At 38.8% G+C, this 23,408-nt stretch overlaps 1 protein-coding gene across 5 annotated transcripts; it reads right to left on the minus strand.

The window, feature by feature from the left end:
• Positions 1-22,991, minus strand: CD47 (CD47 molecule). Of its 5 annotated transcripts, XM_086762609.1 has the most exons (12): positions 22,867-22,991; positions 19,251-19,595; positions 17,851-17,877; positions 15,643-15,732; positions 11,514-11,615; positions 10,951-11,043; positions 10,329-10,424; positions 8,477-8,569; positions 7,094-7,125; positions 4,511-4,535; positions 3,835-3,862; positions 1-2,334 (listed from the first exon to the last, which is right to left on the minus strand). In XM_086762609.1, the coding sequence occupies exons 1-11, from the start codon at positions 22,910-22,912 to the stop codon at positions 3,837-3,839; spliced, it is 975 nt and encodes a 324-aa protein (XP_086618735.1). In that variant the 5' UTR covers positions 22,913-22,991; the 3' UTR covers positions 1-2,334; positions 3,835-3,836. The 5 variants fall into 5 exon arrangements, with proteins under 5 accessions (XP_086618735.1, XP_086618719.1, XP_086618727.1 ...); XM_086762593.1 differs by lacking the exon at positions 3,835-3,862; XM_086762601.1 differs by lacking the exons at positions 3,835-3,862; positions 17,851-17,877.
• Positions 22,992-23,408: the final 417 nt, after the last annotated feature.

The following is a 23,408-nucleotide window of genomic DNA, read 5'->3' on the forward strand; positions in this document are numbered from 1 at the left end:
AACAACTTAAAATTGCTTTATTCTTTAAGTATATTAGCACAATATTTACATAATTTTCATGTTTCATAAATAAAAACATTTTATTCAGTAAAGACTATAGATGTATAGATCTTTAAAATGTCTATATATTTATATATACACATACATACACACACAAACAGAAGCATACAATTATGAACAACTTTGGTTTTAAATTTCTGGTGGGAAAGGGCTGGGTGAATCAATGAATTTTTAAACTCTTGCCTTTAAATTTCTACCCACAAGAAATCCAGAGCAGAGCCCTTAACACAATAGTGGGTTTCTCCCAGTTCTGGGACAATTGATTCTGCAGCCTGTATACGGCCACCGAGCTCCTCATGTTTCGGCAATGCCCACTAACAGCTCGGCCTCATCCACACGAACAGGTTCTACTGTAGTTTGCTTTACTGAAGTTAACGAAAAGCTATTGTACATAATGGTTTTTCTAAGGCAGAATACCTCAACAGAATCCCAGGTGGTTTGCTTTTTAGTCCTCAATTGCTCAACTTTCCACTTGCCAGAGGTAATCACTAGTTCTAATCAGGAGCTCTGCATGGGACTTAATCAGGTAAATTCTTACACTGAATTGTTAATGGAGAGTAGTCTCCCATCTTCAGGTAGAGTGTTGTGATTATAGAAAAACCTGTATCAGAAGATTCATATATAGGAGCTCATATCTTGTATGAATACTCCCACTGACAGACTTGAAGGTATGAAAGTAAGTGTACCTCATATATGCTGCTTAAATGTTTTTATCACATTAATAACTCTATTCACTGTGCACAGTTCCACTGATGTTAGTGAGGGCTGGACCATGGGTTGCTTTAACATGTTCAATCCTGCAGCCCTAGCAAGTGGACTGTTTATCAGAGTAAATATTGTAAAAATCAGATACCTCTATTTTATTTTGTTGAATTCTTGATGCAAGGTGTCTGCATCGAGACTTGGGGCTCAACATGCAGAGACTTGAATCTCTGCAACACGCACCCACAACATGGATCTGGACCTTAGTTTATAACATTCACCTCCGAGACATACCGAATTACTCAGAATCTTTAAAAACATGGATTTTATTAATTACTGTTTGGCAACAGCTTTCCAAACAAAGTTTTAAATTCTTAGAAGGAGACAATCACGTGTACCTTTGAAATATATTACCTTAGTACAAATAGGAGACAATGTCAAGATTTCTACAAAGCATACGTAAAGTCTAAGAGAGGCCAGCTATATTGGAACAACTTTCAAAACAGTTGTAAAATGTGGTAAAAATATCATGGAATGTGCAAGTCCTAGAAAATGGATTTTTAACTTTACTGCTTACATATATACAGAAACTGAGTCTCCTCACTTCTCATTAGCATCACAAACTTGGGTCAGAAATGGAATAGCTCCTTTTTCCATTCAAGAAAACAGATTTTAAAACTCTAAAAAATACAGTAAATAGGACAACTCCTATTTTATGAAGCATCTATGAGTTTTACAAACTCACTGAGTTAAGAATGCCTGAAATGGCTTCCAGTACCACAAAGTGCACAACATGAACACACACAAGTACTGCATTCAGCATGAAAATTACTAGCTGCTGTGCTCCATAATTCCAGTGCGGAATTAGGCCCCAACAGCTGAGCAGTTTCTCATCAAAGAATACAGAAGAGGCACGGAGAGCTCTCTCACTGGACTAAAATATTGGCCACCAGAGCATACATGACCATAGAGAGGAATACTAGTATTTTCTGGAATTAGGAGAACTCTGTTCATAAATTAAAGAAAGCCGGGAGTCAACTTTGTACTTACCCAATGTTGTATATAACCATTTTATTTATTTAATAAAAGTTTTGCTGAATGTCAGAAAATATGTATTTGTACAATCTCTACTTCCTGCTTTTATCATATAGATATGACCATACCTTGCCCATGCACACAAATAAAGAAAACAATGGTCTAAGTGGCACTGCAATCTTTGGGCTGAGCAGGCCCATTATCAAAGCAGTGACTAATGATAGTTTTTGAAATGATACCACTAAGGATTACTGCAGGGAGACTCTGTAGTGGGCAAACAGTGCTTTTTATATTCTCACTCTCAAGCATACCATATACACCATAACAAAAGAAAACAGAGATTACACATGGGCAAACACACGTGTTTCTCGCTACAGCTGCTGTGACTATAAAATTACATCATTTATATCAAAAGCACTTTTGCCACACATGCAAAACAACTAGTTTCCTGAATTTCTTCCCTTTGAGTAGTGCATCTTCAAGGCCACGGCGTACCAACAACGGTGTACTTTTCACATATCACATCGTCCTGCAGTTCTGGGAATTAAAACAAACAAAAAAAATTGTTTGGGAAGAGCAGCAACACTTTGTGCTGTCTACTCAAGTTACAGCTTAAAAAAACTTTTTGATTTCAAACTTTGAAAGCATGCTTAGCACTCAACAAATGGAAAAGTAGTACAAACAGCAAGTGATGTTTCAGCCTGACCCATCCTGTCTTCACTTCTAATGCTGGTTTACTTTCACATGCCATTTTGTAAGCTAGTATGCTTCAGCATCTGACTCATCCCTTCGGGGTGTGTGTGCACCTTCAAGGGAAGGTTAAGGCAGAAAGCAGGTAGAGCTCAAAAGGTTCTGCCTCCAGCTTGTGCATCAGAGCCCTTGTCTTCAATCTGTAAAACCTTCTATTACTTTTAGGAGCTATTTTTCAAGGCAGAAAAAGCAGACAGACTTCTAACCTCCTAATTTGTAGTAAGCCATGAAATGAGAGAGACCGTATTAACTTGGCCCCAAATTCCAAGACTGGTACCCAAAGTGGGTAGCCAAGTTTGTGAAGATTCTTGGTTCCTGCAGCTTGTATCCATCAGAGGAGTAACAGAGTTTCCTGGCCAGATTGTAGAGAGCTTAAAATTTGAGCTCTCACTGAAGAGCTTAAATTTTAAAATTAGATACTCAGGAGGACTCTATTTACATGTAGTCAGTGTTGCAATCTTACAGGCAGTTATAAAATCAAGAAGGACTAAACTCAGCATTGAGGGCATTCCAAATTGGAAGAAATCTTAACTTAGGCCAAGACACTGCAACATACATCTTTGTTTACCATACTTAGTAGATCTTTAAGCAACCAATGGGCAGAAGCTACACTGCACCTTTAGATCTTAAAGTCCAAAATTCAGGTTTGTCAAAAATAAGTTATTTAAGTAGCTCCTAAATCTTATTAGGATATGTTTCAGTTCTGTTAAACATGACTATCTGATCCTGAAAAAATAACAAACTGAGTGAATTCTGCACACAAACAATGTAACAAACCCCAGAGAATTCAAGGCAGGGGGAAGAGGTGGGCGGGGAGAAGAATAAAGTCTACTTTCAAACCATTTTCCTGTGCACTTCCATGGGAGATCACCAATTAAATATGTACAGAAGGTTAATTATATTAACCACAACAACAGAAATCACCAAAAAACAAATATGAAAACCCACCACCAAGGAAACAGTCCATGCATCTTAAATAATATATAAGCATAAAGGAAACATACAAACTATTTGACTTTCCACATTTGATCAGAAACATACTACTTAATAGTTCTCTCTCACTTACTCATCCTCTCCACTGTTTAAAAATACACATTATTCCCCTATGTATCATATAGAAAACATATATTCTTTCTTTTCAATGAAATATAAATTTGAATAAGATCAGCACCTGCACTGAAACTTGTCCTCCAAGTTTCATCATATTAGCACTAGATAAGTCTAAACATCAAAATCCCCAAATGCCTGTTAATTAAAATAAATATCTGGAGACATACTTGGACTTACCATCATTCTAACATCACTCCTTTTGCATCTTTAAAAGCCAAGCAAATGGATTAGTAATAAGCCAAACAGTAAGAAACACGTCATAATTAAATTAGTAATTCAAGTTAGAACTTGCTACTATGCAGTATGCCAAATAGTGAACAGAATAGCGCAAAAAAAAAAAAAAAATCAGTCATCCCCTTCTAACCATGTATTTCCCCATCTTAAGCACTATCAGAGTATCCCAGCACCATGGTAGAGTTTCTCCAACCCAAAGAAATACCAAAAGAACAAAGTGACAAGGATAGATTTTGCTATAGTCATAAGTATTTCACCAAGATAAATGCTCATGAAGAAGAATTAACATCAATTTTCAAGATCTGTCCCCTCTTTTCCTGTTAAAAGTTGGACTTTTTGCAAAGCGAAGAGGGTGGATATAATATACTGAACTATTAGACTTGTCCTAAAACAGTCAAACAATGCCACTGGCTAGCAAGCACAGAAGTGTAGAACAGGGCATCTGGATCTGCAGGCATAGCATCACTGAGAGATCAAACTCTCACTGACTCACAGAGCCACAAAAGTTGATATACCGATCTGCCACCTCAGTGCTGTTGTATTGAGAACTACAATTATTTTTTGATGTTTTTCCATAATTAATCCCTTAATTAGAAGATAAGCCTTGAATATCACCTACCATTTAGTGGTTCTTCCACAGCTTTCTGCAAAACATTTAAAAATGTATATATGTATAAAAAGCTTTCATGTTTACTTTTGGCTCGCCACAGTTAAATTACTCTAATTGACATATACAGTAAGTAGTGATTCTACAAAAATGAAGAAAGTTGAACATTAATAAAATTAATGGCTAGAGTTTTGAAAAAAAAAATCAGATCAATCAATAACTGCACTCTCCAGACTATTCCCTCCCCGCCGAAATTTTTCCTTAGATGAAATACCTCTAGATGGCAGCAAAAGGCATGCAGATACTACTTTTAAGCTCTAAAACCTAACTGATTGTTTCTGTGATTTGATCAATGGTTAGTAATAAAGGAGCATGACTAAAAAAAAATAGTAACCAAGCAATCAAGTGTAATCTCCTCAAAAGGAAATACACTACAGTTGTGCGTTTAGTCCGGTAGACAATCATCAGAAACAACACAACACAATTTACAGAAATATTAAATAAAAAAAATAATTAAAAAAATCAGTAATTAGTTAAGACAGCAGATTTCAAAATACGCACCATTTCCCCCCTCAGACTCAAGAAAATATCAGGCATAATTTTTTAAGTGTGCCCTACTGTCAAAATTAAGCACTTCATTGATATTAAGCTTTCCATAGTCTTTAGATTACACAGAATTTAAGTCTATTTTCAAAATTACTTCACATCTATTTATCGTCCCCAAGTGCAGTAATATATGCTGAACAGCCCATGAAGGAAATGAGCAACATATTAACACAATTTTCCACTAGGTCTTTCTGTAACTTCCTTAAGTTCAAGGGCACAAATTATTGTCACCTGAATTCTTCTGTATCTGACCCTCCACTAACTGCAGCTGCAAAACCTGTATTTTCAGTGGCTGAGATATGCAATGGCCTCTAAGTTTTTAAAATTTGTTTTTATTTCATTCCTGCCTCAAATTCAGAGAGTAACATGGTATTCACTACTACATAATTGCGGCTATTTCTTTATTTGTCAAATCCTCGCTGCAGTGTAAAACCACCTTGCAAAGAGAACAGCTCATAAAGAGAAAGGAGTTCCACAAAGGATCTTACTTGCATATGGGATTTATTTCAAAGCTTATTTCCAACCAAAAACTAAGTTTAAAAAAAAAAAAAATCCTCTTGCCCTGTCTTGCCCATTCTACAAATAAACCTGAGCGTGTTACATAAAGGCAAGACTATGTTTTGAAAGAAGCATATCCAACACACTTCTCAGCTCATTTTTATAACATAATGAACTTTGTGAACACTTTGGTTTTTTTTAATTATTGTTGTTTGAGGGTTTGTTGTTTTTTTTTTTAATTATTGTTGTTTGAGGGTTTTTGTTTTGTTTTGTTTTAAGACTTGGTGCACTTAAATTCCCTCCTTAAGTAAGAGACCAACTCTCTGAAATACTATTCCTTAAAATGAAAACGGATGAGAAAAAGTAACGGGGGGGGGGGGGGGGGGGGGGGGGGGGGGGGGGGCGGGGGGGGGGCGGGGGGGGGGCGGGGGCGAGAAATGCATCTCTCTCTGTTCTCCTAACCGCAGTCAGCTCTCCTGCGCCACTGTTAGAAACCGTCTTTCTTCAACAGCTGGGTTTCAGGCTGTAGACTGAGGAGGAGATCTGGAAATGTATTTCCATCGATGACTGCCAGCCAAAAAAATGGGATGACTTTAGTATCTGCCATCCTTTCCTGCTAGAAGGAAATTTTACTTCCATGCCTCTTTACTTGCTTCTGCAAAACTCCAGGAATTAGACAGTTCACATTCATGGATCACTAGAAAGCACTGAAAATTACTGTTTAAGGAATGATTACTCTAGAATTAAAAAAAAAACTGACTGAAAAACCTTCTGTAAAAAAACAAAAGTGTTTTTCCATTTGTTCTGTGTAACCTAAAGACAAACACTCTGTTTTCAGATGGTCTAATCAAATTAAGGGGTATTATAGGAAAATAAGAAAAGAAAAAAGATCAAGGCTATAGCACTCATATAGCTGGGAATTCAAGGGAATATTGAAGGGGGTTCTGTTGTAACAGATCTCAGAAAAAAAAACCAAAACAAAACAAAAAACATCACCACCCTAAGTCTCTTAGAAGCAACCTAGATAAAAAAAAAACCAAAAAAAAAAAACCAAAAAACCCACCAAAACCAAAAAACCCCAACTAAACAAAAAAACAAACAACAGTATTCTCCTCTCACTTTAATGAAAAAGCATTTTCATTAATGTGAGCAAAAGGTCTTTATAAATTCATTTGAAAGAGCACTTGTAAACAAACACCAAACTTCCCTTCACATCCACCACCTTTTTGTGATAGCCCTTGAAACTCCATTTCAGCATAATAGTTGGAGTAGCTCTTAGCTAAGGGTGGCAATTACAGTACTAGATATAGACACACTCAATAGGGACAATCAAGACCACCAACTCACTCAACATTAGACATCTGTTACACAGCCAGAACTTTTGCTTGCTACCAACCTGGTCTGAATTCGAACTAGTGAAGAAAGGTTCAGTATCTCACTACAATCCCCTGAGCCATCTAGTCACCCCAAATTTATTAATTTTAAGCTTACCCCTGGACGAGGATGATCTTGCATTCTGGAACCTAAAATAGTGACAAAAAAGTGACCAGGCAAATGAGTAAATGTCATGATCAACTGAACAAAAATATCTACATATGAAACTTGGAACAGAGTAGCAACACACAAAATTGAAACTTTCCTGATTCAAAATTACTTAATAAGACAATCTGCAAATTCTTAAAGCCTCTAAGCACTCCTCTGTTTAGGAACTGAATAATCTTATCACATCCAGTCCACAAGTAGTCCAAAGTCAATAACAATTACTTTTATCATTGTTAAAAGGCTTGCTCTGTCACATTTTTTATTCATCTTCATCTATCTCAGATATAAAATATTAGGCATTCTGCCTTAATTTCTTATTCAATGGAAACTCTCCCTGTCTCAAGATCTATTACTTCTGACCATACCCACACATTGTGTGCACATACTAAACCTAGAAGACCACACAGTTTAGCACAGACTAGGGACTGTGCTGACTGTATACACATCAGCTTGAATCTAGAAGCAGTATATCCTCAGTTGCATGGTTCTGAGTCCAAACTAACAAGCTGTTTGAAGAGCCTTCATGCACAGCTAGAAACAAATAAAGTCACTCTGCTCTCAGACCCAAGCTGTAAAGACCACATAATGTTATGCTGTGGTGGGCCAGCTTAGAGATGTCTGCACCACATTCCAATCACACAGCATTGCTGTGGTGGTTTGTTTTTTTTTTTTTTTCTTCTTCTATTTAGCAGGCTTGATAGGCTTTTACACCTTTAAATCTCTTCTCTTTGAGATCTAGTGAACAGACCAGTTTCTGAAACAAAGTATTGCTTTTCTTTGCCCTTGGCTTTTAAAACTAAGCATAAGAAAAAATCAGATTCACTAAAATGAAAGCTGTGCATTCAAATTGCTCTTATTTTAATCTACCTCTAACCAGTGGAAATTACTAGGCAGATTTTGCTTCTTTAAATTCATATCCTGATAAGCTTTTGTCTGCACCATCTCACAACCCCCTCTTTGGAATCCTTGAAATCCTTTTGCTCTCTTTGGTCTAAGCTTCACCTTGCCAACTGTGTTAATGGAGAGCTTAAACAGCAACATTTGTCCTACAGTTGAAACACTCTTACTTAAGAAACCTGGCTGTGTTGATCTCAAGACAGTTTATTACAATAAGCTGTAAATTTCTTTACTCAAGATTCTCCACAGACTATGAAACAAAGTCAATACACACAGACAATTTTTCAGTAATTTTTTAAACTACATAATTGTGAAATCACACCTTATGTTCAAATAAGCTATGTCTACCTCTGAAAAGTACAAGAGAGGAAATTGCTGTTCTGTATATTTAAGTGCTAAAAAAAAAAATAAGGCAGAATATTAGGTGTTACTTACCCATAATAAACACGTAAGCCAGACTAAGCAAAGTCGCAATAGCCATAATAGCTAAGCCAGCAATCACAACAGACCCATGTAATTGAGGACAGGCTGTTAAAAACACAATACAAGAAACTGTATCATCTGACACAAGTAAAAGCATAAGTTTTTCTTTTCGGCTATAACTGAATACTAAAATATATAAACCCGATAAAACCAGATGTGATTAATTTCTCTTCAAAGCTATCTCATAACTACTTCTGCATCTTTCTTTTTTGTATACATTCTTTAATGATACAGATGCATTTACTGCTTTATCCTGCTTAGCTGTACTACTCTACTGCAATTTAGCTATTCTGTCATTCACTGCAACTGACAACATTCTTTCTTTAACTGCATTTTAAGTTTAAACTTACATCTTAAATTCTAATTGTTTTGAACCATAATTACATTAGATTACAGAATACAATATTGCTACTGACAGAACGAGGTAAAAAAAAAAAAGGGACGAAGGGAGCAGAATATGAGGGTAGTTCTGAGGCAAGTCCACGACAGAAACCATGTTTACAAGGATATCATCGAGCAGGAACAGGCTATTACAACCTAACCACAGTTCACTACAGAAACTCCTTGTTCTCCGATCCTTGTTTCCAGGGACTTGAACTCACTGCAACTACCTGTGAGCTCAACCCAGGATGAGCTATTTCTACTGACACTTAAGGGTCCTTGAGCTAAACTTCCAGAGATACAGGTAAGATCTACCTTATCTGACCTGTGAAAAGGTCACGCTGAAAAACTAGGGGGACTTTCCATTTGAGAGCACAATAGAAACATCCTCTGTTTTGTATTACCCCAGAGGATTAACGCTTTACCAGAAAACTCCCATCAGCTTATTTCACTCTTACATCTGACAACACTTCAGTGCCCCATACCAATACTTCTGTAAATACTGAACAATAAGCATAAAACTCAAATCACAACTCTGCTGAAAGGTCTATCATTTCACCCAGATTAGACAAACGCTTATAAACCACTTCAAGAATAAATAGTTTTTCTTAAATCCCAAATCAAGTACACTGTCTAAAAAATAATAAGTCAGGGGTATAAAGTGCTTCCAATGAACATGAGTACGTATTCTACTACTAAACGTACTGTCAAAGATGCCTAGTCCTAAATTCACCCTTTTCTCTGCTGTGGTGTTTTCTGGTGGGGAGAGGGGAAAGAAGGCAGGGGACAAAGGGAGGGTTAGAAGCAAGGATATGGGGGCTATCTGTGTGCAGTGTTTAGTTGGTGGTGTTCCTTTACAGCAGGGACTCTTTTTCAGTGCTGAAATAGAATGCCAGCCACAAGCAGACTTAAAACAGTCCAAGAATGCTTCCAAGTTTACTGTCTCTGCATTTGCCTTCTTAGTCTGTTTCAATAGTATTCCTTTCCCAGCAACTCAGTTATCAGTTGCATATAAGCAGAGCTTAACAAGGAATCGAACATGACAATTGCTATGACTCTAGCTAGTTTCTAAATACCCTAAGCCTCAGTAAGCATAACAGTAAAAAAGGCCAACATTGGTTTTAGGTGACTCTTAGAGCAGTAATTGTTACAAAATTAAAACAATTAACTTTTTTTTTTTAAAGCAACTGCTCATAAAATGTAGTCATGTTGGATAAAGCCATACTAATGAAACTGATACATGTAATACTGTCTTTGGGTTATTCTTTCACCTGATAAAACAGCATTAGCGCAACAGTCCCAAAGTACATTCACAGAAGTTACTTGTGTGCTGTTTTTCACAGCATTTTAGTATCACAAATTAAACAAATATCAGGTATAGACAAAAGTAAAAAGACACTTTTACAGAAGAAAAATTGCTTACCTGAGAGACACAGTGCAAACCCAACCACAGCAACTATATAACCAAGAATTTGCAAACCTATCAGAGCAAATGACGTTTGTAGTAGACTATCAGAAACTGTGAAAGACAGAAAGAGAAACAAAATTGTAATTTTTAAAGGTCATTCACACAAAGCTAGAAATCAGATTCTCCTAAATTCCAAGCTCAGTCAGTGTAATAACAAAACTCACAAGTCACTGTAAGTCACTCAGGGCTCTTCTATCTATACACACAAAAATATATGTATATATACTTAAAATTATAAACCATAAGTAGAAAAAAAAGAAACACACATTCTAAGAGTTAGTTATTCATCCCAGTCTCAACCCAGGAAGGAAGAGCAGGAATCACTCAGAAGTCCTATCCTAAATCCCATTTTTCAAGCAAGTTACTTAGACTTCTTTCCTGAAGCAACTTAGCCAAACAAACCCAGGTTAAACATTTTGTTTTGAGATACTAGGAATGTCAGGAAGGAACCCAGTATGCTATCGCAGCACCTATTTATAAAAATGAAAATAGCATGTAGATTATGGGCAGTTGGGGGAGAAGGAGCTTAGTTTTTCTATCAGTATGTTCTTGAGCTAGCAAATAAATAAATACTCACCAATTCCAAACATAAAATATTGAAGTGGTACCAAGGTCACAGCAGGGACTACAATTAGGCCAAGACCAGCTTGATTCTGTGCAGTATAGCCATCTGCAAACATTTGTATGAAAATAAGTAAAACAGAAATCCTTGATGGCAAAAAAAACCCCACAAAGTAACAAAAGTAAGTCTTTAGTATCATCAAGTTTTTACGGTCCAGGCAAAAATCCCACTGAAGCACCAGAAATCACTCCTTAGCCCCTAATATTCACCCAAAGTAGCAGGACTGAGAACAGAAATATATTTGGAGTCTGCATCTCCCTATGATCATCTGAGGGCCTGAAAACCACAACGCTGGCTTTGTTGTATTCTGCTTTTTGGGTTTTTTTTCCTGTTTGTTTGGTTGGGGTGTTTTGGTTTTTTTTTGTTTTGTTTGGGTTTTTTGTTTTTTGGGTTTTTTTTAATTTTAAAATCAGTAGATTGCAATAAACAGATGGTACTAGCTTCCATACTACTGCATGAAAGAGACTAATTTGTGCTCTTATTCCCTCAAACTAAGAAGGCAATTTTAAGATACTTACCTGGGACAAAAAGAACAGTGCCTACAACAGCAGCAGTAGCTGTGAAGATGATACCTGCTACAATAAGGCTCATTTTCTTAGTTACAACTTCATATTTTAATGCTTAAAGACAAAACAAAGGGAGAGAGAGAGGAAAACAATCAGTCATACTGATTCTGTCACTAAAATACATAGATTTTATTATTAGGACTGTCGTCCTAAAAGAAATAAACTCCTAAAAAACCAGAACTATAAATATCACCACGATTTCATTTCTTTTCATTGTTTAATATGGTTAATATGACTTACTCAGATAAATGAAAGTTGGCACTGGTGTTTTAGTCAAATTCTTAATTCCACCTTCTATAAAATTCAGATGACATGTTATCAAAATAACTTTGGGACATGGTACAGCTTAATTCAAGTAGATTAACTACTGACATTTAAATAATGTTACAGTGAATTTGTTACTCGGGTGAGTGTGAAACAGGGAATCAGAAATTCCATGTTTAATTCTCTTCCTTGTGACACTGTGAGCTCAGATGTTATCACCTCCATTCCCAAGGGAACAGGGTGATCTTCCCATCTCACCAGAATGCTTTGAGGATGAGTAGACATTGGATGACCTACACGTTCAGACGCCACAGACAAGATTAATTTTCAGTAAAACTGCACTGTTAAATGGCCAATTCTAGTGAAAGGTTTTAAAGCAGCAGCACTTTAGTAGCCTTTGGAAAAGAAGGAACAGTACAAATACACCACCACAGTAAGCCATGTTTGTTTCTGCCTTATACACCACTAAAACTAAGACACAAAAAAGGCAGCTCCTGCTCCAAGCTTGAAAATTAATATACCAACAACCTTGGTATATGTTGAAATTGGTAATCACAAACACTGTAACGTGAAAAAGGAAAACAACGAGCAAGTACAGTAACATCCCACTTACACACACTGTGTTAGCACAAAACAAAATATTACAAGGATATAGCAAGTATTCCACAGGCTACATACAACAAAATCTTTAACAGTATCTCATCTACGGAAGCGTTACAGAACACTTATCTTTCATTAAATTCACACTGTCTAACACAACAGGATCCCAGTAACACTCTCAAGTACTACTGTCAGTTAAACCAAAACCTTATTTGGAATAGTAGTAATAGTAAAAACTTCCTGCATATCTGTACTGAAAATTCACATTTTTTCATACTATAAATATGCTAAATAAGGAAAGTAAGACACAAAGGCAAAGTGAAGTAATGGATATGCTATACTTAAATCCTAAAAGTCAATCCTGTAAGCAAAAAAAAAAAAACCCAAACCACTACTCAACCAAAACCAAAACAAAAACAAAAAAAAAAAAACAAAAAAAAAACCACCCCAAACCAAAGCCAAGAAAACATATATTCCCAGGTGTTATGTAGAAAAATCAAGCCCAGTTTTACAAACAACTTAAAGATATACTGTAGCACTGCTGGATTCACAATTTAACTAAAACTAGTGTAAATTAAAGGGGGGAAAAAAAAAAAAACAAAAAGCAAAACCAAACAGTAAGTACACTCACATCTATTAAGTTAGAGGTTGTACTAATTACTGATTACTTTTCCCCAGTGAGGTCATAGAATTCAGAATAAAATGCACAGACGCAATAAAATCCAGCCAGGCTCAATTTACTCCTGCCAAAAGACAGTGCTTCTCCACGGATGTATCCATGCTTATTTCAGGACCATTATTACTTTCCTATCAAAATGCTAAAAATGCTACAAATGGAAGGCAATGAAAATTCCTGAACAAATCAGAGACTCCTAAACCATTTTAAAAAATAATGAAAATCAAGAATCTAACACTATGGAAATAAAATAATTTTTTAAATATGTATTAGCTGTTGTCGTAGTTTAGCCCCACTCAGGACCAAGCTACGCAGTCTCTTGCTCACTCTTCCCACCCTTCGAGGGACTGAGGAGAGATAAGATAACAAGAAGGCTCGAGGTTTGAGATGAAAACAGGAAGAGATGATTCAAGTTACTGTTACAGGCAAAACAGACTCGACTTGGGGAAAACTATTTACTAATTATTATTATTAAAACCAAAGCAGGATGAGAGAGAGAACAAAACAACTTCCCCCACCCCTCTCTCTTCCCGGGCTTAACTTCAATTCAATTATCTCTATCTCCTTCCCCCCACTCCTCGAGCAGCACAGGGGGGAAGAGGGAATGGGGGTTATGGTCAGTTCATCGCCATGTCACTTTATGCCACTCCTTCCTCCTCAGGGGAAGAACTCCTCACATTCCTCCCCTGCTCAAGCATGGGGTCCCTCCCACGGGCCGCAGTCCTTCACAAACTGTGCTGGCGTGGGTTGTTTTCCCACAGGGTGCAGTCCCTCTGGAACGGCTGGCCCAGTGCTGGCCCGCCATGGGTCACAGCCTCCGGGCATCAACCTGCCCCATCGTGGGGTCCTCCACGGGCTGCAGGGGGACCTCTGCTCCTCTATGGGCTGCAGGGGGACAGCCTGCCTCACCATGGGCTGCACTACAGTCTGCAGGGGAATCTCTGCTGGAAGCCGTGTTACTCCTCCCCCTCCTTCTTCACTGACCTTGGCATCTGCAGCCATTCCCCTCACAAGAAATTCTTCACAATGAGCAGGCAGAAGCCTCTCAGGTTCTCTTCACATCTCATCCCCTCTCCACTTCTTGCAGCTGGGCTGGGCTGAGTCGGGCCCAGACAGCTGCCTGGCAGGAGGCCAGAGGGTGAGGTCCGCAAGGCCCACAAGGCTCACACATTCCCCTCTCCGCCCCCTGCTTCTGCTTCTTCACATTTTTTTTATTTTTCCCCTTCTTAAATATGTTATCACAAAGGCATTATCAGGGAACATTTTGTCACCAATTGGCTTGGCCCTGGCCAGCAACAGGTCCGCCCTAGGCCTGGCCGAGTCCACCGGACAAAGGGGAAACTTCTAGCAGCTTCTTACAGAAGCTGCCACTATGGCTCTCCCTCATTAAACAAAACCAACACAGTTGTCAACCTCTGACCATGGATGGACCTTTGAGGAGTCACATACCACCTTCAGAGGTTCATGAAAAGGTAACGAAGTTATATATAGATGGCTGAATATGTATGCAATTACTATAAATCATTCCAAGTGCAATTTCTTTCCATTTCTTATGGACTCGAGTCTAACCAGAATTTTTATTATTTTTTAGAAGTCTACAAATTGAAAAAGGCTGGGAAAAAAAACTCAAAGACTGATGTAACAAATCGCACCATCTGAAAGACTAGGACATAAAGCACACTCTACATTGCATACATGTTGGACACTAGTTTATAAAGAACATCTAAAGATGTCCGACACTGGTGAACGTAATGCCTCTAAAAACATTTAACAAAATCATTTACATCAGTGTTAAATTATAACTCAGTGCTAAAAGACTAATGAACAATTATACGTTAAGAAGAGAGCATCATCTTTCTCTAATATTGATTATATGACTATAAAATGAAACATGTTTCTGTTTCTAATGATTCAATGTCATGGCGAACCAACAGTGAAGAAAAGCTTCCTTATTCTAGCCAATGACAGTAGATATCAATTATATCCCACAAAAATGACACACATGCAAAAAAGCTCATCATTTGCAACAGCACTGGCAACAGAAACATCACCACATGGCAGACTAGCTCTAAACATAGACCTTTAGGCTGCACATTTTTGTAGTTTGATGCCAAAAATGTATGTCACATGCCCTGTAAGAGTGCAAGGCTCATTGAAAAGAAAATAGAAGACTACGTAGTACAAAAGAGCGTAGCTTGGTGTGCTCTTATTGACCAAGCCTGTAAGTAACAGTGCTTATTAGCAACTATTTTGACAACTGCATTCAAGTTAACTCTGTGGTGTAAGCTGATTCATGCCAAAAGAAAGCCCAAAAATGATTGTGAGTAACACAGCGTGGATGATCAGGAGAGGATTCCAGAGCAAACTAAACAGCACGTTATGTGACAAAGCAGACTTACCACCTCTTTGTGTGTTATCTGGATCAATTCTAACAGGCACCTTTTAAATGTAAGCATCATCTTTCATCTTACATGGACGCCTTTATGCAAGCGATTTCAGGACAAATAAATAATTGCAAAGAATTAAAGAGTCAATACTTACCAATAGCACTTAACTGAGCTGAACACAAAATAATAACTGAGAACAGCAACGTTATGATGATAGCCCTTTCCACTAGAAGAAACCATGATCCTAGAGAATAAACAAAGAAAAATGGTAGGTGAGGTTATTAGCTTTACATGTATTGCTCCATTTAGGCTATACTCTAGATTGCTCAATGCTGTATGTAATAGTTAGTGTTATAACTATTATAACTAAGAGTTATAACAGGCTAAGAAAGCTATGACTTCTACTTATGTATTTTCTACTCCGATCTTGTGTGTGACAACTTATTTTTTTCAGTGTTTCTAGTTACCCTAACATTTTCCAAACTGGAGGTCTTAACCTCCACTGCAGCAGAGGATATGTTTATGCTGTTGTCTGGCAGTACAAGCTAGTTAGCTTGTGGAACTGCAAACAGCATAGCAGATCAGAAAAGTGGTGTATTTAGGCTAAGGAGGGAAGCTGGGCAAGATACAGGAAGTCCAGCTTGATGCTTCCCCAGCTACTTTATTCTACTTCCAGCTACTGTAATTCCTGAAGAAATCCAGCTATGTGATAAAGAATACAGGAACTAACCTAAGTGAGAAGGAAACACTGCTTTATTAATTTTAAAAATCACATATTTTCCTTTAGGTCTTCCCACCATCATCCATTTAGCTTTTTTTCCTCTGCATCTTGGATGCCTTCAGCTGTTCAGTGACTCGTGCTGTAAAACCATGTGAGCCACCTTTCAACATAAAATTCTGAAAACATCTCCACTGAACTAGAAAATGTAGTTGATTCTTGCATCTCTGCTCATAACTTCATTTAGACTCACTCAGCGGAGTTCAAAGTCTCAATTTCTTACATTATACTTGTCACCATTCCTCTGTCTCCATATTTAAAAGCTGTATCTGCAACTCCAGAAACATGAAATTAAGTAGTAACACATCACAACTTTCAATGCCAAGTAAATACCTTGAGGACAGTTTTAAATTCAGAAACTCCCTTCTTCCCCCTCCCCCAGAAAGGAGTCACAGAAGATGATACTGTGGTTACAATATGAATACAAGGCAATTACATATTAAAGGCAGAGAAATGGAGGAATATCTGCCAACTTAGTTTATTGCCAAAAGAAGCCTAATTTAATGACTTGTTTAAAGGAAGGCTTTTACTTCATTTGTATTTTCAAAAAAAAGTAATATTGAACAGTAACGTCAATGCACAGTTGTCATTCTCTAGATTAGCCAATCTTATAGGCAAATTCCGGTAGTGGTGTTAAACGTAACTAAGAATTATTAATAAATGGAAAGTATGTGCAAGCAGAGACTGAAAAGCAGCTTCACTTCCTCCACAGCATTTCCAGATGACACTACCAGGTATTACAAGTAGAAAAAAAAGCAGACACGAAGACTGGTACCTGCTACGACTTCAGCATGCAACATGGAACTATATATGGTCCAGTCTCAGAGTATAAAAGCACTTATTGTACAGAAATGCTTGCAATACTGGTGGTACATGCAACATGCAAGTAAGAGAAACAGCTGAACACATTTTCCTGGTAACACATTTCCCTTACTCTGGTGCTTCGTAGCAATAAAGTAAACTGGCAAAAAGTATTAGTTTGAGAACCTATATAAGGAAGTCAGTTTCAAACTAACACGAGAGACTTCCAGACAGGGAGGCAGGAAGACAAGATAGGGGAGAGAAAAAGGAAGAGAGTAAAAGAAAAGAAAAAACGGAAGCTTTACAGTCACTCTCCTGTGAAGATAACTGATCAGGAAATAGTGCGCCCAAAGACAAGGGCACCAGCATATAAGTCTTGCTCACTCTGCTACCTGCTTCCTATGTGAATCCAGAAATTCTCTAAAGTGAGACGGAAAATAGTTGGCTCCTATAAGACTATCTTTGTAAAAGCACCAATTGGAACGTTATTAATAGGGACAACATTAATTGATTGCTCAGAAACAACGGAGTGAAGACCAGTACAGGATTTCCATTACCCACTAACCCTTCTTAAAATCCCATTTGCTACACTTTCTTCTATTAGCTTATTATCATAAGAGTCTCTGTGGAACAAACAACAAAAAACTAAGTAGAAGACTTTAAAGAGAGAAAAGTTAATGTTTTACCTTCAGCTAAACCCTCAAACATAAGACTAAGTTTTACATTTTCTAACATATACTCTCAAACCTAATGTGACCTCACAACTATAAATTCTTCACTAACCACATTTCTCCTCGCCGCAAATGATAACTAGAAAATGAAATTAAAAAAAAAATCACATCAGTTTTGTGCTTTGTAGTCTTTATACCTCTTTCAAAATTCTAAACACAAAGTAAAAATAAAACAGTAAAACTTGCAAATGGGACTTGATTCTGCTACATCCTCAAGACTTGTTTCTTCTTCTAGAGCTTAACACTGCCAAAAACAGTCCAAAAACACTGCGTAAGGAAGAAGCTACAAGAGAAGGAAAGAAACCACCTACATCTCTTACTGTTTTTGCAGTGTTCTAAGAATCAAATTATTTCGAGGCATCCTCTTTCTTTCAGTGGCTGTGCCCCTCTCAATCCATTTCAGGATCACATTTCTTTTGCAGTGTATATTTTTAACTCAATAATTAGACCCAACTGTGAGTTACACAGATGTTTGCAGCAGGACACAAGTAACATCTGTTTGAGCTTCATAAATATCTTAATGAGAAATGCAAAGAACTATCAGCAAAAACATCCTACGACAATTCTATAGTGCACAGGCAAGACTCCATGTGCTAGACAAATGCAACGTATTCAGTGCTTCTGAGAAACTTTCCAGAAGCAAGGAGCAAGTCTCCAGTGCACAACAGAAACAACACACACACACATTCAGTGAAACTGTCACCTCTGCAGAATACTAGACAGACTGCACACGTACAGCAGATCCCATTATTCAAGAGCTGAGGTGCTAGAGCACATGGGCCATGTCTGACAAAATAAGGTAAAATGGCTCACTAAATGAGAAATTAATCACTTATGTCATCATTACTTTAAACATCGTCTTCTGAAGACGACATCTAATGCTAGACAACTGCAACAAGTTACCACCTAGCAGCAGCATTTTTTGACCTCTGTAGAAAACCGCATACCTTCGCATCAAGTTTCAGAGCTATTATACATAATTTCTATCGTTTTATCTGTACTTTTTCCAGCATAGCTCAAGATCACAAGATGCAATTATTCAAAGAAAATATCTCTGCAGCCCCTATGATGGATGTATACATCTCAGTATTGCAAAGATATCAGGAATATGTTTCAGCATGTAAAGCAATAACATGAGGGTGCTGAAAATATCACCAACTATATAATCTAAAAGATGTGGGAAAGCATAGATTTTACTGTATTAGACAAGTGATGTTCAGACATTATTACAGAATGAAAAAAAATGTGTTCAGATCTTTCTCACAGAAGCACTCCGCTACAACTTGATCCAAAATAACTTATATTAGATTCAAGTTGGGAGGCCTGGGTGCTACATTGTTTGTATTTGCAATTTAAAGTAATACATTGTCATATTCATTATTTTTCTCTTTCCCCTGAGATTTTGCTTGCTTTCTCTCCCAACAGGTTCTAAAACAATGGCAGGTAACTCACCTGAACGGTTTCTGATTTCAACTGTTACTGCTCCTTCTCTGTTTGATTCCGTTACTTCACAACTGTAATTTGCAATGTCTGCTTCTGCACTGTTAAGCGTTAGAGAGGCATTACCCTTGAGAATATCCGCCACAGGGGGTAAGCGCGCTGAGGGAACTTTTACAACAGTCTTCTCATTTTCTCCATCAAAAGACAAGACTTTTTCACGTCCTTTTCTCCATCTAATAAACATGACATGTACATTGTTCTCCCTTAGATTATTCACATAGCAAGGTAAAAGGACAGTTTTATTACAATTATTTATTTCAACAGGATCGGTCACATTAAACGTCAGCTGGGCAGAACCTATAAAGAAAAATGAAAATCGACACATTTAAAATTATTTCTTAACATACAAGAGAAGAAAGAAAAAAATAATTACAACTCATGACTTGGGAAAAATAAAACAAACTCTTCAGTGAAATCACAAAACGAGAACCCTGCTTTAAGGGAGTAACAAAAGAAAGAAAAAAGGTATTATTTTAATTCTACCACAGCCTCTACACAGACTTAGCCATTCTCACATCCATTTACTGTAGAGATACCATAATGTAGCATAAATTTAAAAAACCAACCAAACAATAAAACTTTGGGCTGCCACTTACTTGGACACTTCCCCTAAAGTGCCATACTCAGAAATACTGCATTAAGGCTTCTGCAAAGCATACACATAACATTAACCACAAGTTGTCCCACCAATGGTTCAAATTCTTGCTGATCACACAGGTATCTAAAAACAGAGGTCCAGGCATCATCTCCACATTAGCATCCTCTATAGATCGTTAAGGACATGGGGGGTGGGGGGGGGAGTGGAAAGGTACTTTTATACTTCTGAGAGAATGTAGGCAGGGCAGCTTAATCAATAAAGGTTCGTGATCTGGCCCTTCTTATTTCTGAGGGTGGAGCCAAATGCCCACAGGCTTAGATCGTTTCTTGCAAATTCTCTTTTCCTTTCCGATGGAGGAGGTGCACACGTAATACCAAATATTAAATAACATTATTACTTAGTATTTGAGTATATACACAATAGAATTGAAAATTGAGAATTTGTAACAATAAACGACCTGTATTATAAATCACTGGGATTAATGCTACTAACAATAGTATTCAATGCAGGTAATGAAAAATCATCACAATACAGGATTACGTTACCACTGCTGGTTTTTACCAGTTCTCTCCTACACTGCACCACGGTTCTATAATAGTACTACTGCCTGAACACTATTTCAAGAAAGACATAAATTCAATGTTGAGATCTTATCTGAAATGAAGACTCATTTTTCAGCTCTTCAGAACAGAGAAAATATAACATCAGCTTTTAAATTACACCTGGAACCAGAAGAAAGAGGTTAATTAAACTACCTTGACTGCTAAATATGAAGGCTTTGAGTCTTGTGTTTTCTATATTTTCCTCATTTGTGTGAAATTGTAATTTAGTTTAATAGCTGTCCTAATCATCGTTGCTCCCCAAAGTCAAAGTGAGGTAATAATTCAAAACTTTTGACTATAACCACCTGATAAAACCAAATATGGGAAAACACGTACTATAAAAAAACACCACAACCCCTAATACTGTGAGCACACAGACTTACAAACTGGTGTAGCTCCAGTGACTTCTGAGGTACTGGTATTCACATGTCTAAACCAGCTCAGAATTGTGGTATGTATTTGATGACAACATTCAATTAGGGGAAGGGGAGGAGATTAAAAAAACCCACAAAAACAAAAACCCACAATAAAAGTTGTATCACTATTTGCAGTAGCTCAATTTTTTTCAAAGCAACAGCCTCAGATCAAATTTAAAAAGCACTGATACTTGAAACATTGCTTTAATAGTCTCACACAAGTCACTGGATTACTACTGAATATCAAAAGCTTACAATAAACTGACTATGTATGTGTTATGCATGACAGCATTTATAAATGAAGAATTACCCTCTGAGAATTACTCATTGTGTTGCATTTTTAAACTGTACCTAAAAAAAATACAAGTAACAAAAGCACAAAGGGAAACTATACTCAGACAATGCACTAATGAAAAATAAATGCACACAATTAAAAGCTGTAGTGCTTCAGCAGTTTTTCCTGAAACAAATTTCACACCTGGTTTATTTTAACACTACCTCATGATAAAAGATTTCTGAGTGTGGGGTTGATGGGGTTTAGTGTTTGTTGTTCTTCTTTTTTTCCCTCCTTTAGAGCTAGCATATTTACACTTCATAGGAAGAATTTACTCTCCACTGGCTCCATCACTAAGAAAGGTGATTTTCAACGAAATAAAGCAACTATACTTCCAAATATTTACCTAATCAAATAAAAACCAACCATCTTGAAGGAACTAAAACAAATTAATCACGTTTTCTCACTAGTATTACCACAGAACTGCAGGAAGATGTAAGTTACCGATTCCACTGGTTTGCTGATGTCTAGTCTATGAGATCTGGCATACAGTATAAAAGGTTGCACGGCTGCTGTCTCACTAAAGGGATGCAGACTGCTTAACCACAGATGGTATTTCTACTACCAACTTCGGAAATACTGCACATTATGCCAAAACTGGCTACACCTGGTAGTTGCATCTGATGGACACCTGCATTTCTCACCGTGCTAGGGCACTCAGCATTTAAGCCAGTTTGCTCCTAACTCAGGAACTCAGATGTGAATTTAGATACTAACTTTAAACAGGCAGGTTTAGGTGCGTTACTTACATACAGAGGAACAACCTAGCATTCATACCTCAGTGAAAGCGGTGTAATTTTTTTAACGCTCTCTCCCCCCACCCAGCTTCTTCTTGAGGCACAGAAAAATAAGAATTTAGACTGCGAGATGTCATTTACACACCAATGACACCCAAACTTTAAGAAATGCCGTCAACCCTAGAAACCGTACAGCAAACGACCAGCTTGATCATCGCTTTTTGTGCATGAAAGCACGTTAAGCTAAGCTGCCCTCGTGTTACTAGGCACAAGAAGAAGACGAGGAGCTTTGCGCTGGTCCCGGCGTCCCTCCTCTCTCCCCCGCAACTTCTGCAAGAAGCAACCCACCCCCAAACCCGGGGAGGACGAGGGAGGCGATAGGGCTGTAAGACACCACCACCCTCCCCCCGCCTCCGGATGGCGAGCTACAGCTAAGCAGACCACAGTCCCACGCACGCCTGCTGTCACCGCCGCTGGTCGGCGGTCACCGGTGACAACCGGCAGCTGCGGGCAGGAGCGACGCGAGCCTCCAGCCGAGGCCGAGCGAGCTGCGTCCCTTCCCGCAGCCGCGGCGGCAGCGCGAGTAGGTGTCGTTCCGCTCCGCTCCGCTCGCCCCTCGTGACCGGCCGCCCTCACGTCGTGTCTCCGTCCCCTCCCGCCGGCACTCCGCCCCTCCCTCTCCCGCGCGCCCAACGGCTGCGCGGGCCAGGGGATGCGGCTCTGTCCCCCCCTTCCCTCGCCCCGCGGGGCCTCGCCGGAGCCACTTCTAGGGGCTGGTGAGGCGCCCGCACCGGGACCCGTCCTCACGCCTGGCAGCCACGGCCTCAGCCGCGGGGGTGGGGACGATGAGGGAGAGAGAAAACAGAGGGGCGAAAACTCACCGGCGCCCACGGCACTGAGCAGCGCCCAAGCGGCCAGGGGCCACATGGCGGAGCGCCGGCGGAGAGCGCAGCCAGGCAGCCAGACGGCTTCCGGAGCCGGGCGCTTCAGCAGGCCACCAGCTGCGCGCAGGGGAGGTGGAAAGGGGCGTCCTCCCGCCGCTGATTGGTTGCGGCTGTTGGCGCATGCTCCTACGTGTCGCCGACGGCCGTTGGGCTCTTCGCCCTGCGCCGTTACCGCCGGGGGGTTTTTAGCAGCGCAGGGTGGGGTGGTAGGCGAGGGTCCCTCCCGAGGAAAACCAACACAAGCTAAAGGAGCAGCTTCAACAAAGCTCGGGGTTTTTTTTTGTTTTTTTTTTTTTTAAGTAATTATCAGGGCGTATTCCCCTTGACCGCCTGAGCTGTGGGGTCATGATGTTGTCCACATTCGTTTTTTCTCTGTGTGCACAGAGCCGAAGCTCGTGTTTTGAGTAACGGCCGAATGAAATGGCTGACTAACATGGCCGGGGCTCTAGGGAGAAGGTGCCGAGTCTAACAGAAGGGGA

This window comes from Chlamydotis macqueenii, chromosome 1, assembly GCF_036417535.1.
Source record: "Chlamydotis macqueenii isolate bChlMac1 chromosome 1, bChlMac1.mat, whole genome shotgun sequence".
Lineage (NCBI taxonomy): Eukaryota > Metazoa > Chordata > Aves > Otidiformes > Otididae > Chlamydotis > Chlamydotis macqueenii.